Source organism: Quercus suber, unplaced genomic scaffold, assembly GCF_002906115.3.
Source record: "Quercus suber isolate HL8 unplaced genomic scaffold, Cork oak 2.0 scaffold_418, whole genome shotgun sequence".
Taxonomy (NCBI): Eukaryota; Viridiplantae; Streptophyta; class Magnoliopsida; order Fagales; family Fagaceae; genus Quercus; species Quercus suber.
The window spans coordinates 632,342-645,751 of record NW_027069869.1 but is presented as its reverse complement, the minus strand read 5'-3'; the positions used below and the strand labels follow the sequence as shown (position 1 = coordinate 645,751).

Genomic DNA, 13,410 nt, shown 5'->3' with positions numbered 1-13,410 from the left:
AAAACCGGATTTGAAAAAAATAATAAATACATCCTTTATCCCCAAAGTTTCAATCAATTAATTTGCTCCCCAAACATTTGGCATTTTTTTTAGGAACATTAAGGTATGGTTTAGATTTCATTTCGGCATTTCATCAATGTGTCATGCCTAATTGTTTGTTTTTGTTTTTTTTTTTTTTTTTTTGAGGAGGTAATTGTTTGTTAAGTATCAAATCATTTCATATTACTATATATAATAAAATTTGGGCTTAGACGCCATGGTTGTGCCATGTGGCTTCACCAAATTGCAGAAATTTTATTAAATTTTTAGATTTTTAAAGAACTAAAAAGGAATAGTATACTACTAGACTCTAATTCATTTTTATCATTAAGTAGTTTATCTCTTTAAAAAAAAATAAAGAAATAAAAAACTGCTTCACATCTGCTTCATGTAAGATTGTAGGTATAGATTAATGTTAGATTAATTAAAAAAATTATATAGTAAGCGTAAAATAAAAACTGCTTCATGTAAGATTGTAGGTAAATTAATATTAGATTAATCAAGACTCTAATACATTGTTATCATAAAGTAAGTGTATCTTTAAAAAAAAATGAAATAAAAAACTGCAGATTAATATTAGATTAGTCAGGACTCTAATTCATTCATATCTCAAATTCAAAAAATCAAGACTCTAATTCATTCTTATCTCTAATTCATTGTTATCATAAAGTAAGTGTATCTCTAAAAAAAAAAAAAAAAAAAACATACTACTTCCCATAAGTTTTTTTTTTTTTTTTGGGTATTAACTTTAACGTAAACAAATTTTTTTTTAAAAAAATCTAATAAAAATCTAGCTAATAACGTTAACTATTTTTTTGGGATAAATTATTTTTTTAAAAAAACTAATATGTAATTAACCTAAACTTCTTGATTAGGTAACTTCAAGGAGTTTAGAGTATTTGATTTTACTTGGACTCCTTTCTAGGTAGAGTATGTATATATATACACTGTTAGTTGGTGTAGTTTTCCATTCTCCAAATTATTGTACAATTTTATTTATTTATTTATTTAGGCTTCCATTTTTCTGCCTCCAATCATGTAGGGATGTATTTTTTACTCGAATTTTTATTATAATAAATTAAATACGTTTTATGTATTTGTTGCCTTTTGTTTAAGCTAATTTCCTTATATTTTCTTTTTTTTGAGGAGGGTAATTTCCTTATGTTTGATCTAATTCATATGTTAATGGTTTGATCCAATTTAATTATTTTGTTGTCCAATATATATGTAAGTTGTCGTAGTAAATTCTAATCATAGACTATTAAATTTACATACAATTTTGCAATCTATATGGTACTTTGTTTTTTTTTTACTCTGTTTAATTTTCTTCTTGATTTATTATATATATATATATATTTTTTAGGTTTGTCAAAAAGAGATTTCAAGCATCCTAAGAGAGTTTTGTAATCTAGATGTAGAACTTTGCAATTTTTTTTAATTAGAACAAAGGTTTTATTCCTCAAATAGTTCTATTTTTAAAAAGTGGCCAATTTTATATTACTTTGTCTAAAGATTTTAATCATTGATATTATTGTTAACAATACTGCAAATCACTTATATTGTAGATTCATTAGATATAAAATTCATATGCGAATAGTTTGATACATGTAACGACAAATGATATTATAACACAATTAGTATGTTAGAAGATAATTTTGTATTAAAATGTTATCATTTTATATTTAATGGTTGTTGTACCAATGCAATTTATTCCTTTTGTTATAATAATTACTTATTTGGTTATAATAATTATATATATTCTACAAGTTTTAACATAAAATTGTGCAACACACAAACATTACATATCATACACTATATAATAAAAGTTTGACTTAGAAGTCGTGGTTGTGCCACTTGGATTCACCAAATTTTACAAATTTTGTTAGATTTTTAAAAATATATATAATTTTTTTTTCTTATCTTCTTCTCCTATAATTTCTAAGTTGATAAAAATTTTAATTTGAATACAATCCTAATTCTTCATCTAATCTTTTAATTATTAATTTATCTATAATTTCTAGGTGATTTATTTAATTAGCAATAGGAGATCTACTTCATTTATGATTTATGAGTTTTAGCATTCCGGGGTATTAGAATTTTGGGTTCACACTAATTGTTCATATCAACATTAATTTAAAAAAAAAAAATCATAGTACATGTATACAGCTACTAATATCAACCTTTAATTCAATTTTTTATTTTTTTAAAACATCACATGGATAGAAAAATTATAATTGTTCTTATTGATTTTTTCTATACATCTCTATCAATTTTTAGATAAATACAAAAATTTTATTGTTTTTATCTTTTATTTAAATTACATATGATTCTTAATTAAACTGTGCATCGCACGGATATAATACTAGTTAATAAATGAATAAATAACTCCAAACATAAAGGTTATAATATCATATAAAATCCCAAAGATAAAAAAAAAAAAAGGTGTAAAATCAAAAGAAATACAAATATAGTGGGTGTATTGTTATGCCAATTTGGAAAAGTATGGTACTGTAACACACTAACACCACATTAGTACATTGACATAAGGGGGCAAATAAAAAAATTGAAACTTTAAAGAAAAAATAAAAAATTACCCTAATTTTAGGGGTATAATTTGTAATTTCAAAAAATACCATCATTTTCAGTTACCAGTTTCAACTTGCAGAAGTCACTTGGATTGTAGGAGAAGAAGCAAAGGGACTGATAGCAATGGCGCCAAAGACAACGAAAAACAAAAGTACCCCTCAAGACCCAGATGGGATTTTCGCAGGAATGGTTGTTTTCTTAGTCCAACATGGAGTTCAGCCTCGCCGATTACAGGTTCTAACTCCATCTTCGTTTGTGCTTTGTTTTTAGTATATTATTAAACAAAACTTAGTTACAGTTCCTAGGTGTTCTCCATTAGCTTCTCCAATTATATTCTAACACATACATAACTGCATTTATTTTCATTCTCTTTGAGAAAGTTAATATTAATTTTGTTGTATTGGTCAATGCAAGAATTTTATTGTAACTAAGGAGTTTGTACCTCAGTTTTGCCCATATATCACAAAACCCACCTAGCTACACAATATTTATTTGTGTTTGAATCTTTCTGTCTCTTTTTTTTTTTTTTTTTTTTTTTTTTGGTGTATTTAAAGATTTGGAAGCAGAAACTGGTGCAAATGGGGGCTGCAATAGAAGAGCGCTTGTCCAAAAGGGTCACTCATGTATTTGCTATAAACTCAGAAGCTCTTCTCAAACAAGTGACCATTGAACGCTTGGAACGCTTTAAGGGAGTGAGTCTCAGTTCTTGTCTCTCTGTTTGAGCATGATTTTCATTTTGTATGATGGTTTACATATTCCTACATTGTTGCATTATTTAATTTTATATGGTCTTACTTACAAGTTTGGCATATTAACTTTAAGTCTAATTATATTGTTTAAAATTTTACTACTTCCATTCAGTTTCTTAGTTAGAGTTCATAATTAATATTTTTACTGGAGGACCAAATTAGCAGCTAAATTTGCTTGCTAAGATTAAAGTTTGAATGCGATTTGCTGTTTGCTTAAGGGGATTTTTTTTAATATGGGGCCCACCAAAATATTCTCGAAAGCCCAAAAAAATGGCCTTTTTGTGCTTGCAAAATGCACACAAGTGTGATTAAAATCATAGCAGCTGACAAAGATTGTAATCAAAGTAGTGTGCTTATCAAAAAAAAGTGGTGTACAGTGTACTTTACCTCTATGTTATCTTATGTTGGACTCTTGTTTAGTTGAGTTTAATGACCCACCTCAATTATGGGAAATCAGTTATGGTCTAAGGAGTTACACTTAAACCACTACATTGCCTACATTAAAATCCTCAGAGGCTATTTTTCAGGAACATAGATTTTGGATATAAAGGACATGTCATGGCAAGACTTTCTAGTTAGGTATAGGCCAAGTTCAACATTCAACTCTGTAGGACTTCTCTATCAAGTAGTTTCTGATCAATTATTTTTACTTGTTTCTTGAGAAAACTTGACAATTTTGTTAGATTAGATTTTTTGTCAGATTAGATTTTTTGTCTTCATATATCATATTCATCTATGTACTACCACTTTTTGCAGAGGGCTCTCCTTTATCAGTGGCTAGAGGACAGCTTGAGATTAGGAGAAAAGGTATCTGAGGATTTGTACAATATTAAAGTGGACCAAGAAGGAGATAACATCCCAGACAAGTCTTTAGTTCCTAAAGAAGCCAACAAAAACACTACTAGCGACGAAGAACCATCACATAGCAAAAAAATCAGATCCTCTCCTGAAGATTCAAAAAATATAAATGCAGAAAGCAAGGAAGATGCAAAAAGTAGTGCTCTATATGACGCACCAAGTACTCTTGGAAGTTCTGAGGACTCACCCAGTAATCTAAGCCCAGTGAATACCAGTCCACTGACCCCGGATCCTTCTAATAAGGATGTAAGATGCCAATAATTCAGATATTCTCTGGAACTTTGTATTGGAAATTTTGTAGCCATGGCAATTGTTTTGTGGAATTTAGGCTTTCTTTTCTTTTTGCAACTAAATACTTTTACTATTTTCAATCAGGTTGACACATTGCAAACATCCTTGCCATATAGTCCTCCTGATTTAAACGGGAATATAACCAAGATATTTGGAAAGCTTGTTAACATATATAGAGGTGAGACTAGAATCAATTCTTTATTTTTTGTTGTCTTTTTTCTTTGACCTCTTGATGATCTGATTCTTTGTGATTATTGCTAATGGAAGCGTTGGGTGAAGACCGGAGGTCATTTAGCTACTACAAGGCCATTGCAGTTATTGAGAAGTTGTCCTTTAAAATTGACAGTGCAGACCAGGTCAAAGACCTACCCTCAATTGGGAAGTCACTGCAAGATCATGTAAGTGAACATGCTCATGAGTAGATGTCTGCATTATTGGCCTAGGTTGTTTACTTGGCTTGTCTTTTAAAGCTTAGTCTTTTATCTCATGTTGGTCATCACATGAATTCTATACAAATGTTAAACATTGCACTTCTAAGAATGGTACAGCTGACTAGTTTCTTAGTCACTTACTTGACCCCTTTTAAAGTTTGAATAATAGGGTAGTTTATTATTTGCCTATATGAATGTTGAATATATGATTATGAGTCACCAGGAAATTATTTTGCTAAGTCATGAGTCTTATCATGATATTGTTACATGCATAGCTGAATTGTGGTCTGTCATGTAAAATTATCTACACTGTGTGCTTCGAACATTGAAGATTAATGTGGTGAGGTATTTAATTCCAATCTTGAAACTCAAAATTTTGTACGTTAGTTTTGGATCCTTACACATAAGAGTTACAATCAGAATTTAGAGAAGCCTATGCTGTAAAATTATGCACTCTCTGGTGTACAGGATGCTTTAAATTCTATCATCTAAAGTTTACAGATTTTTTTTTTTTTTTTTGTAATTACTTGCAGATCCAGGAGATAGTGACAACTGGGAAGTTATCCAAGCTGGAGCACTTTGAAAAAGATGAAAAGGTGTTGCAAAGGTCCTCAGTAAAACTAGAATTTACTATCATGAACTGCTAAATGCATCATGAGTTATTTACATTCTTTCTAATTGTTAAGTATCTTCTTTCTTGTTATCACCTTTTTGAATAAAATGATTATTCCATTAATTTGGACTTGCTTTCGTGAATCTAGTCTTTGTATGCCAATGATTGAAGATCTTATTCTTTTAATATTTTTTTGAAGTTTTATATTCTGGAGCTTCTTTGTTGGCACTATGTACAGTGACTAGCAAGAAAGAAATTCCATTCTATTTGGAGTGGGTTTTAAATTGTTTATCCACTTACGCAGTATTGGAGATTATGAATATATATACATATATACAAGCTATATCTGAGCATAATTCTTATCTTTTTAATAATCTTTCTTTCAACTACATTACCATTTGCAGGTACGAACAATCACCTTATTTGGCGAAGTTTGGGGTATTGGTCCTGCCACTGCCCTTAAATTATATGAGAAAGGACATCGTACACTAGATGATCTGAAAAATGAGAATTCTTTAACAAATTCACAAAGAATTGGGTTAAAATATTTTGATGATATCAAGCAGAGGATTCCACGCCATGAGGTCTGATATCCATGTTACTTCTTAGAATTTTGCATTGCTAATCTGGAAGGTCTAGATTTACTTCATCTTGGATGTTTTTGAAGTTATTTCTGATTCCACAGGTTCAAGAGATGGATCTTCTTCTTCAGAAAGTTGGGGAGGATATTTTGCATGGGGTGAGCACTATAACTTTTTCTTTGGTGCAAATGCTTTCTGCCCAAACTTTCTTTTAGCAATAAATGTGATTTCTTTTTCTGTGTGTGTGTTTAGCATTATAAATTAGTTGGTTAATATCAGGTGACAATGTTAAATGAACTGATTATATGTGAATTTAATTTGGTTCATCATTGTTATTCAGTTAGATGTGGCTCGAGATATAATTCATTGGCAATCAAATTTCAAGGCACAAGCATTGTTTATAATTCTAGCATTAATAATGCATATTTGTATATGGGTTATCCTACTATTTTGATGTCTGTCTTGAAGGTGAACATAGTCTGTGGAGGATCATTTAGACGTGGAAAAGCTTCCTGTGGGGATTTAGACATTATAATTACACATCCTGATGGGAGAAGGTACAAAATTATTTCATCTCTTAGTGTGTCACCTTATATTTTGTTTCATTGACAATGTTCACTTGCCTTGATCTTAGAGGAGATCAGTTGCTTTTTGGCCAACTGTTTTCTTCTTTCCTGAATTCAGCTTTGTTCTCTTTATGACATCTCTTTCTTCCCTTGACAGAATGAAATATAAATGTAAATGGTAGAAGAAATATACTCATAAAAAAATTTATCTTCAAATATCCAACGAGTTGTCAAATGGCACCTTTCCCCCCTACAAGAAAAGGGTAGGTGTGAGGTCGTGGGTTTCAAACCCAATGAGTGTATGTGTAAGCTGCCAATAAAAAAATATTATGGTCAATTAGTATAAGAAATCCGAGACATTTTTCTCCAGACCTTTTTTTTAAAATTTTTTTATAAGAACTCAAACACAGACCTTATCTATTTGGTTTTTACCTATCAAATAAGTTTTTGATTACCCACCATATATCTGGCTGATCTTGGTTCCAAAGAGCGTGGATTAAATTACTGGATGCCTCCAAATTCCAACAAACAGTTTTTCTACAAACATAAAAGATTCTATGAAAGACATCATTTCTTATGACCTAATTGAATTAACCCTTGATTGCTGCAGATCTTGCCACTTTCTGCCCCAATTCTTTGGCGTGTCTTTTTTTTTTTTTTTTAATGTTATCATTTTTGTTTTATGTCACCCCTTTACCTGTCTTACATTCTTTTATGACTTATAGTCTTTCTGCTTTGTAAATTCTAACTGTCATATACGTGTTATTACTCTGTACTTACAGTCATAGAGGTTTTTTATCAAAATATGTTGAGCGTTTAAAGGATATGAAGTTCTTAAGAGAGGATTTGATTTTCACTACTCACAGTGAGGAGGTAATATCATTTTTCTTCTGAATGCATGACTCTCTTATTTCTTGTATTCTATGTTATATGTGAGAGATAAATGAAGTTTATAGGTATTTATTTTTTGGATGCTTCCTTTTTTATTTTTGGTCATCTTGTGTAGCATATTTTAAGAACCATTGTTTTACAATAAAACTTGTGAACTTTGAGAGCTATTAGTTTTTTTCTGCAAATTGCATTTTGCAATCATAAGAAATGAGATCCTTGTGATTGTCAGACTTGCTGTAATATGCCCACATTAACTTTATGCAAAAGTTTGCACAGGATTCTGATTCTGGTGTTGACACTTACTTTGGTCTATGCACATATCCTGGGCGTGAGCTGCGGCACCGCATAGATTTGAAGGTACTTGATGGTTTCCTTAATTTCAGACAAAATACCAGAAGGAACACCTGCACTTTATATCTGTACTGGTGTTTATTCCTATGCTCTCCCTCAGGAAAATCATAGGCTATAATTGAAGAGGATTCTAATTATGGATTTCTTAGCCCCTAACAATGTGAGAGAAGAACCCCTCTTCCAATCCTTTTTTCATGCTTGAAACCACGCCCCCACCACCCCTCCCCCACCCGCGCAAAAAAAATGTGTTACTTCTAACAGGGAGGGAAAAAGAAGGCGGCCAGTCTTTTCTGGTTAATTCTCTTAGTTGACTATCTGTTCACATATACACAGCCACCTTTGGTTGTATAGAGCTTTTAATTGTTATATGTAGAATTGCAGAAATGTATATGATTGATTTCGTGATACTTTTAATGCATATATTACATTTTTGTAGGTATACCCAAGGGATATATATGCATTTGGACTTATAGCTTGGACAGGGAATGATGTGTTAAATAGGAGGTATAATCTCCTTACTGACTATTGAATTCTGTAGTTTCTTAAATATTCTAGCTTATGTAGCGTTTGCCTAATGAAAACAAAAGAAGTTCACTGAATGGATGTCTGATCCCTCTGCATAGGATTTTGTAGGCTTAAAAAAAACGTGTCAGCTGTGCTAAATGTTGTATATTTGCAAATGAACAAAGGATGAGGATGATGCATCTATCAAAAATATTTAATATTGGAAAGAGTGTAGTGCTGCTGTTGAATAACATGTCTAGCAATTGTTGTATAAATTTCTAAGTAATATGCTATATTGCTATAAACAGAATTTGCTGAACTAACATATCTTGAAAAGCAGTAGATTAAATTTTGGGGGGGGGGGTGGGTGGGTGGTGAACAACTTGCTTTTTTGGTAGTACTGACAAATATTGCTACCAACAGAATGGTGCTGAGTCTTCCAGAACCATTCTTTGTACCTACTTTTCTCTCATACCAAATTGATTCACTTTCTATATGTACTCCATATTTTGCATCAATTTTAGAATGTCTTCGTTATGCTTGGGCAATATTTATGACAAATAGACTTATGGATCAATCAAGAAAGTTTTTTTTTAAAAAAGAAATTCAAAACCACCCACGGTTGAGTAAAAGTTTATACGATTTACTTGATACTTGGGTGTAGGTTGAGATTGCTGGCAGAATCTAAAGGATTCAGGCTTGATGATACAGGGCTGTTTCCAGCTACTTATGGTTCAGGCGGTAAACGGGTAATGAGTTTATATGAGTTTGTTGTACTTTCACTTGTTTACATGGTTCATCTAGCTTTAGCATGCATTGTTCAATTGCAGGGAACAAGAGCTAGTGCAAGTTTGAAATTTAACACAGAGAAAGAGGTGTTTGACTTCCTGGGATTTCCTTGGCTTGAACCACACGAAAGGAATCTGTGAGCTGTGAATAGTTTGTATAAGCATGCTGTACAAAAGAGTTTACCATGCTTGGTTTTGCATCATTATAAATTAAAACCTCCCTCACTCTTTGTTGGCTGAGAGTTTTTTGGCATGCTTTTCTTGTAAATTATGATATAACAACAGGTTAGAAAAAGAGGGATTTTTCTTTGGCATGCTAGCCTTGTAAGCCATGTAATTCAAACAAAGGGGTTCAAGTAAAAACAGTGATGCCACCACAGGGTTGAGCTTTCGCTTTGGTCCTCAATTTCCGCTGCATGATAATTTTTTTAGCACTAGAAATATACGGCAAGGAAAGGATTAGAGGGAACTGGGAAGAAAGGATGAGGGTGGATAACAAGAAAAGAAGAAACCATCCATGTGATGATAATGAACCAGTGGTTAGATAGCCAACTTGCCTTGGGTGGCACTAGTGTGGCATTGGTTTAAGAATTCTGATGCCTAAGGTAGTGATGATCTAACCAAAAAAAAAAAAAAATTAGTTTTAGGAGGTATTATGCACTTAAATTCAACTACATTATGTGGGCTTAGAAAATTCAAGCATGGTTAAATCCAAACTGTATAATCTATATACTTCATTTGTTGGATATTTATTTCTCTGAACAAAAGAATTCATTAATCATAGACAAAGAGGCTAACGAGGAGATGGTTGGAAGCTCCCATGCATCACAGGAGGTCACATTCATCATAAGAGGCAACCCAAAGTTGCTAAGTTAAGAGCTACAAAATTAAATTCCGTCAAACATAGAAAAAATCTCAGTTCACAAAAAGGGGCTAACCTTATTAGTGTAGTCTAATATTATTATTAATATTTACCTCAAGTCATGAGTGAATCCTGTCACGTGAATTTTAGTTAACTTTGCATATCAGAATTATCTCAATCCTACTTAAATAAATAAATAAATATATATATATATATATTAAAAATTGATTAATATCATGGTTCAATAATAAAGAGGATTCATTATCATGAAGTATAGCCTGTGATTTAATTAGTAAAATTTCTTATTGTCAAATCACACCTATATAACCAAAAAAAAAAAAAAAAAAATCAATCAGTATCATGCCATAATAATACTAAAAAACAATCACGGAACAATACTTTCTAGATTTTAAATCAAAAATCTTGTCCTTCTATGTTACCATTTTACCATTCCGAGCTTAACGCAAAAGCCACAATTGAGGGGTTGAATCTGTAAAATGCTATGGTAATAGTAAGTAGCAACTAGTATAAGTATGTTATAGAAGTTTTAAAACCCCGTTATTAGCAGCGGGGTTTATCTGGATAGACCACAGAGAGAAGACAGAAGAGAATGGCTTTGAGAATAGGCACAGCTCCTTCAACTTATCACTCATCCTTCCCTTTCTTTTCTTCTTCTTCTTCTTCATCATCTCCATACAGTAGCTCAAGTGGTTTTGGATACATATGTTCCTATTCATACCCTTCTTCTTCTTCTTCGTTAACCAAAAAACCACAAAGCTTGCCACTCTCACTCTCCTCCTCTTTCACAAACCATATTTGCAAAGCAGCCGAGTATAAATTTCCAGACCCAATTCCTGAATTCGCTGATTCAGTAAGTCTCTTTTCCATTTTACGTGTATAAACATTGTGTTACATAACCATTTTATTACTGTTAATACTTACTATTATTTAAGTTTGGTTGCTACTTTTTTATTTTTTATTTTTTTATATTATTAAAATTGGGTTCAGGAGACAGAAAAATTTAAGACCCATCTCCGCAAGAAGTTTGTTAAGAATGAAATATATGGAGATTCAGCTGAAGAAGTTGTAGAAATCTGCACTGAGGTACTCTCAATTTCCCTGCATAAAATTTACATTTTGCTTGTTATGGCATTTTTATGGGTTAAGTTCAAGTTGTACCTAATTTTTGTGTTGCTCAACTGAATGTTCGACTCTGTAAAGATTAATGCCAAGGACACAATATTTTTCACAACTGTTAACATGGTTTGTTATAATTGGAACAATGTCACTTCAACATAGGGCTAGCACTAACATCATTTTTATTATGTCCAATAATAACTGGCTATGTCAGCAGTTGTTTTGTTACATGTAATACACAATTCGTTGTCATAAAACATTGGTTTTAATGCTGTCTTTGTCGTACAAGAAAATCAATATCTTGGGGTTCACTAGAAAAGTAGTTGCTATGAAAAAGTATTTTCTAATTTTAGGTTTTCTTTGGTATTTGGCAGAAAATTATTCATAGTGCTTATCCTACATTGTTGAAAATAAAGCTTTGTTGAGTTAATGTAACAAATTTCTTGGTTTGAGTAGCAGTGTTGCAATGTACAAATTACAATGCCACTTTCTGTAGGACCTGGACTATATGTAACAGGCCTGGTGGCTAGCAAGACATCATTGCATTTGATTGCATGGGCATTTAATTTATCATGTAGAAGAGACCCAACTACATGGTATATTCCTTTGGGTGACAGTAGATGGAGAGATCACTTTTGTTGATACCGATCCAGTGATCCTAAAAAGTATCCTTGCCTTCCTAAACTTCATAGTACTGAACGTCCCTCTATTTCCTTGCTCTCTGGAATAAATAACAGCTAGAAATAGGTACCACTTATTGCTGTTATTTTGATTTGTTGGTTTCTGAACTGCTTCACAAGCAAGCCACTATAGCCTGCTTTAGAAAGACCCTACAAAATTTCAGGAAACTCTCTTGACACTGATTTGTTTACCTGTAGAATTTGTAGCCCTCGTGTGTTGTCTTCTACAAATTGACTGGTGTTATCTCAACTAGCCCTGTAAAATGTTGAAGGGATATGCAGAGACTCCTATAGTCGAATAGTAATAATTTTAATGTTGTAAAAGAAGGAAAAAAAGAAGGGGGGGTGGGGGGTGGGGGGTGTCTAGGGGCTACAGTTACTCACTGGATGTATCAATAAAATGCATCCAATCAGTTATATTCTGTTGTTGAATGGTGAAACCTTAAATAATGTAAATGTTATCATTAATACTTCTTTGAAAAAAGAGACTAATCAAATGGGTTTAGGGGGTCCCTAGGGCACCAACTTTTTCCAAACCACTCATTATGGTGGCAAAATGTCTCCCACTCAACAAATTGTGGAAATTTTATTCTGTATTCTTCTAGAATTTTGTAGGTATAATTTTGCTCTGAATCTTTCAAGTGTCATACTTTTGACTGACCCAAAAAATAGAAATATTGAGCTTCTAATTTCATAACCTATTTTGTTGCAAATGTATGTTTGGTTGTCTATTAATTTGAATCTTTGCTGATGAACTTGTTCAGTTGATTTGTGGAAGTACACTGGAACTAAACTATGTTGCCTGTGATAATATTTTTAACAGATATTCAAAAACTTTTTACACACTCATTATGGTGGTCCTGGAACACTATTGGTCCTTCCATTTATTGACATGGCTGATACTGTAAATGAGCGGGGACTGCCGGGAGGATCACAGGCTGCACGTACTGCAGTCAAATGGGCACAAAAACATGTTGACAAGGACTGGAATGAATGGACTGGCGGTGATAGTGATTAAGCTAAATGCCTCTTGCTGGCATGAGTATTATCTCGCTAGTATTGTCAATGTGTGTTGTAAGAGCTATTCATTCATTTTGAATTTTTGATATGTACGGTGTTTCCTTATGACAAATGAAATTCGAGTAGGTTTTGGGGTGTTACTAGTTGTAGGGAAAGCATAAGCTTGAAAGTGTATCATTCAGTGAACCCCTCCTTTCCTTCGGCTAAAAAGGTGAGACTGCTTGTGTTTCTTTAAAAACCAAAAGTGCACTGCAAATTTGCTATATTTTCAATGGAGCAAACCACGCGCAAGAGTATTGTCCATCCTAGAATCAAGAATTCAGCAAACTTGAATCAGATCCTGCATTTTTAAGATCAAATTTTGTTGAAAATTTAAAATTTCTTGCATCTAGAGCTTAAGACAATCTTGCGCATTGGTATTTCTCATTACTTGAAAGAGATCACAACTGGCAATACAGTTTTA

General features: G+C 32.3%; 2 protein-coding genes across 4 annotated transcripts; both read left to right on the top strand.

Annotated features, from left to right (window-relative positions):
- The first annotated feature begins 2,680 nt into the window (after window positions 1-2,680).
- On the top strand, window positions 2,681-9,654 carry LOC111990336 (DNA polymerase lambda). 3 transcript variants are annotated; one of them, XM_024022120.2, is made up of 14 exons: window positions 2,681-2,859; window positions 3,180-3,317; window positions 4,131-4,478; window positions 4,608-4,701; window positions 4,791-4,921; window positions 5,488-5,550; window positions 5,972-6,151; window positions 6,253-6,306; window positions 6,617-6,705; window positions 7,497-7,587; window positions 7,882-7,962; window positions 8,393-8,460; window positions 9,125-9,209; window positions 9,291-9,654. In XM_024022120.2, the coding sequence occupies exons 1-14, from the start codon at window positions 2,749-2,751 to the stop codon at window positions 9,387-9,389; spliced, it is 1,632 nt and encodes a 543-aa protein (XP_023877888.1). In that variant the 5' UTR covers window positions 2,681-2,748; the 3' UTR covers window positions 9,390-9,654. The 3 variants fall into 3 exon arrangements, with proteins under 3 accessions (XP_023877888.1, XP_065617626.1, XP_023877889.1); XM_065761554.1 differs by having other exon boundaries at window positions 7,873-7,962; XM_024022121.2 differs by lacking the exon at window positions 7,882-7,962.
- A 995-nt stretch (window positions 9,655-10,649) lies between these two features.
- LOC111990339 (protein PLASTID REDOX INSENSITIVE 2, chloroplastic) lies at window positions 10,650-13,228 on the top strand. The gene is made up of 3 exons (XM_024022124.2): window positions 10,650-10,981; window positions 11,119-11,214; window positions 12,751-13,228. The coding sequence occupies exons 1-3, from the start codon at window positions 10,721-10,723 to the stop codon at window positions 12,943-12,945; spliced, it is 552 nt and encodes a 183-aa protein (XP_023877892.1). The 5' UTR covers window positions 10,650-10,720; the 3' UTR covers window positions 12,946-13,228.
- Window positions 13,229-13,410: the final 182 nt, after the last annotated feature.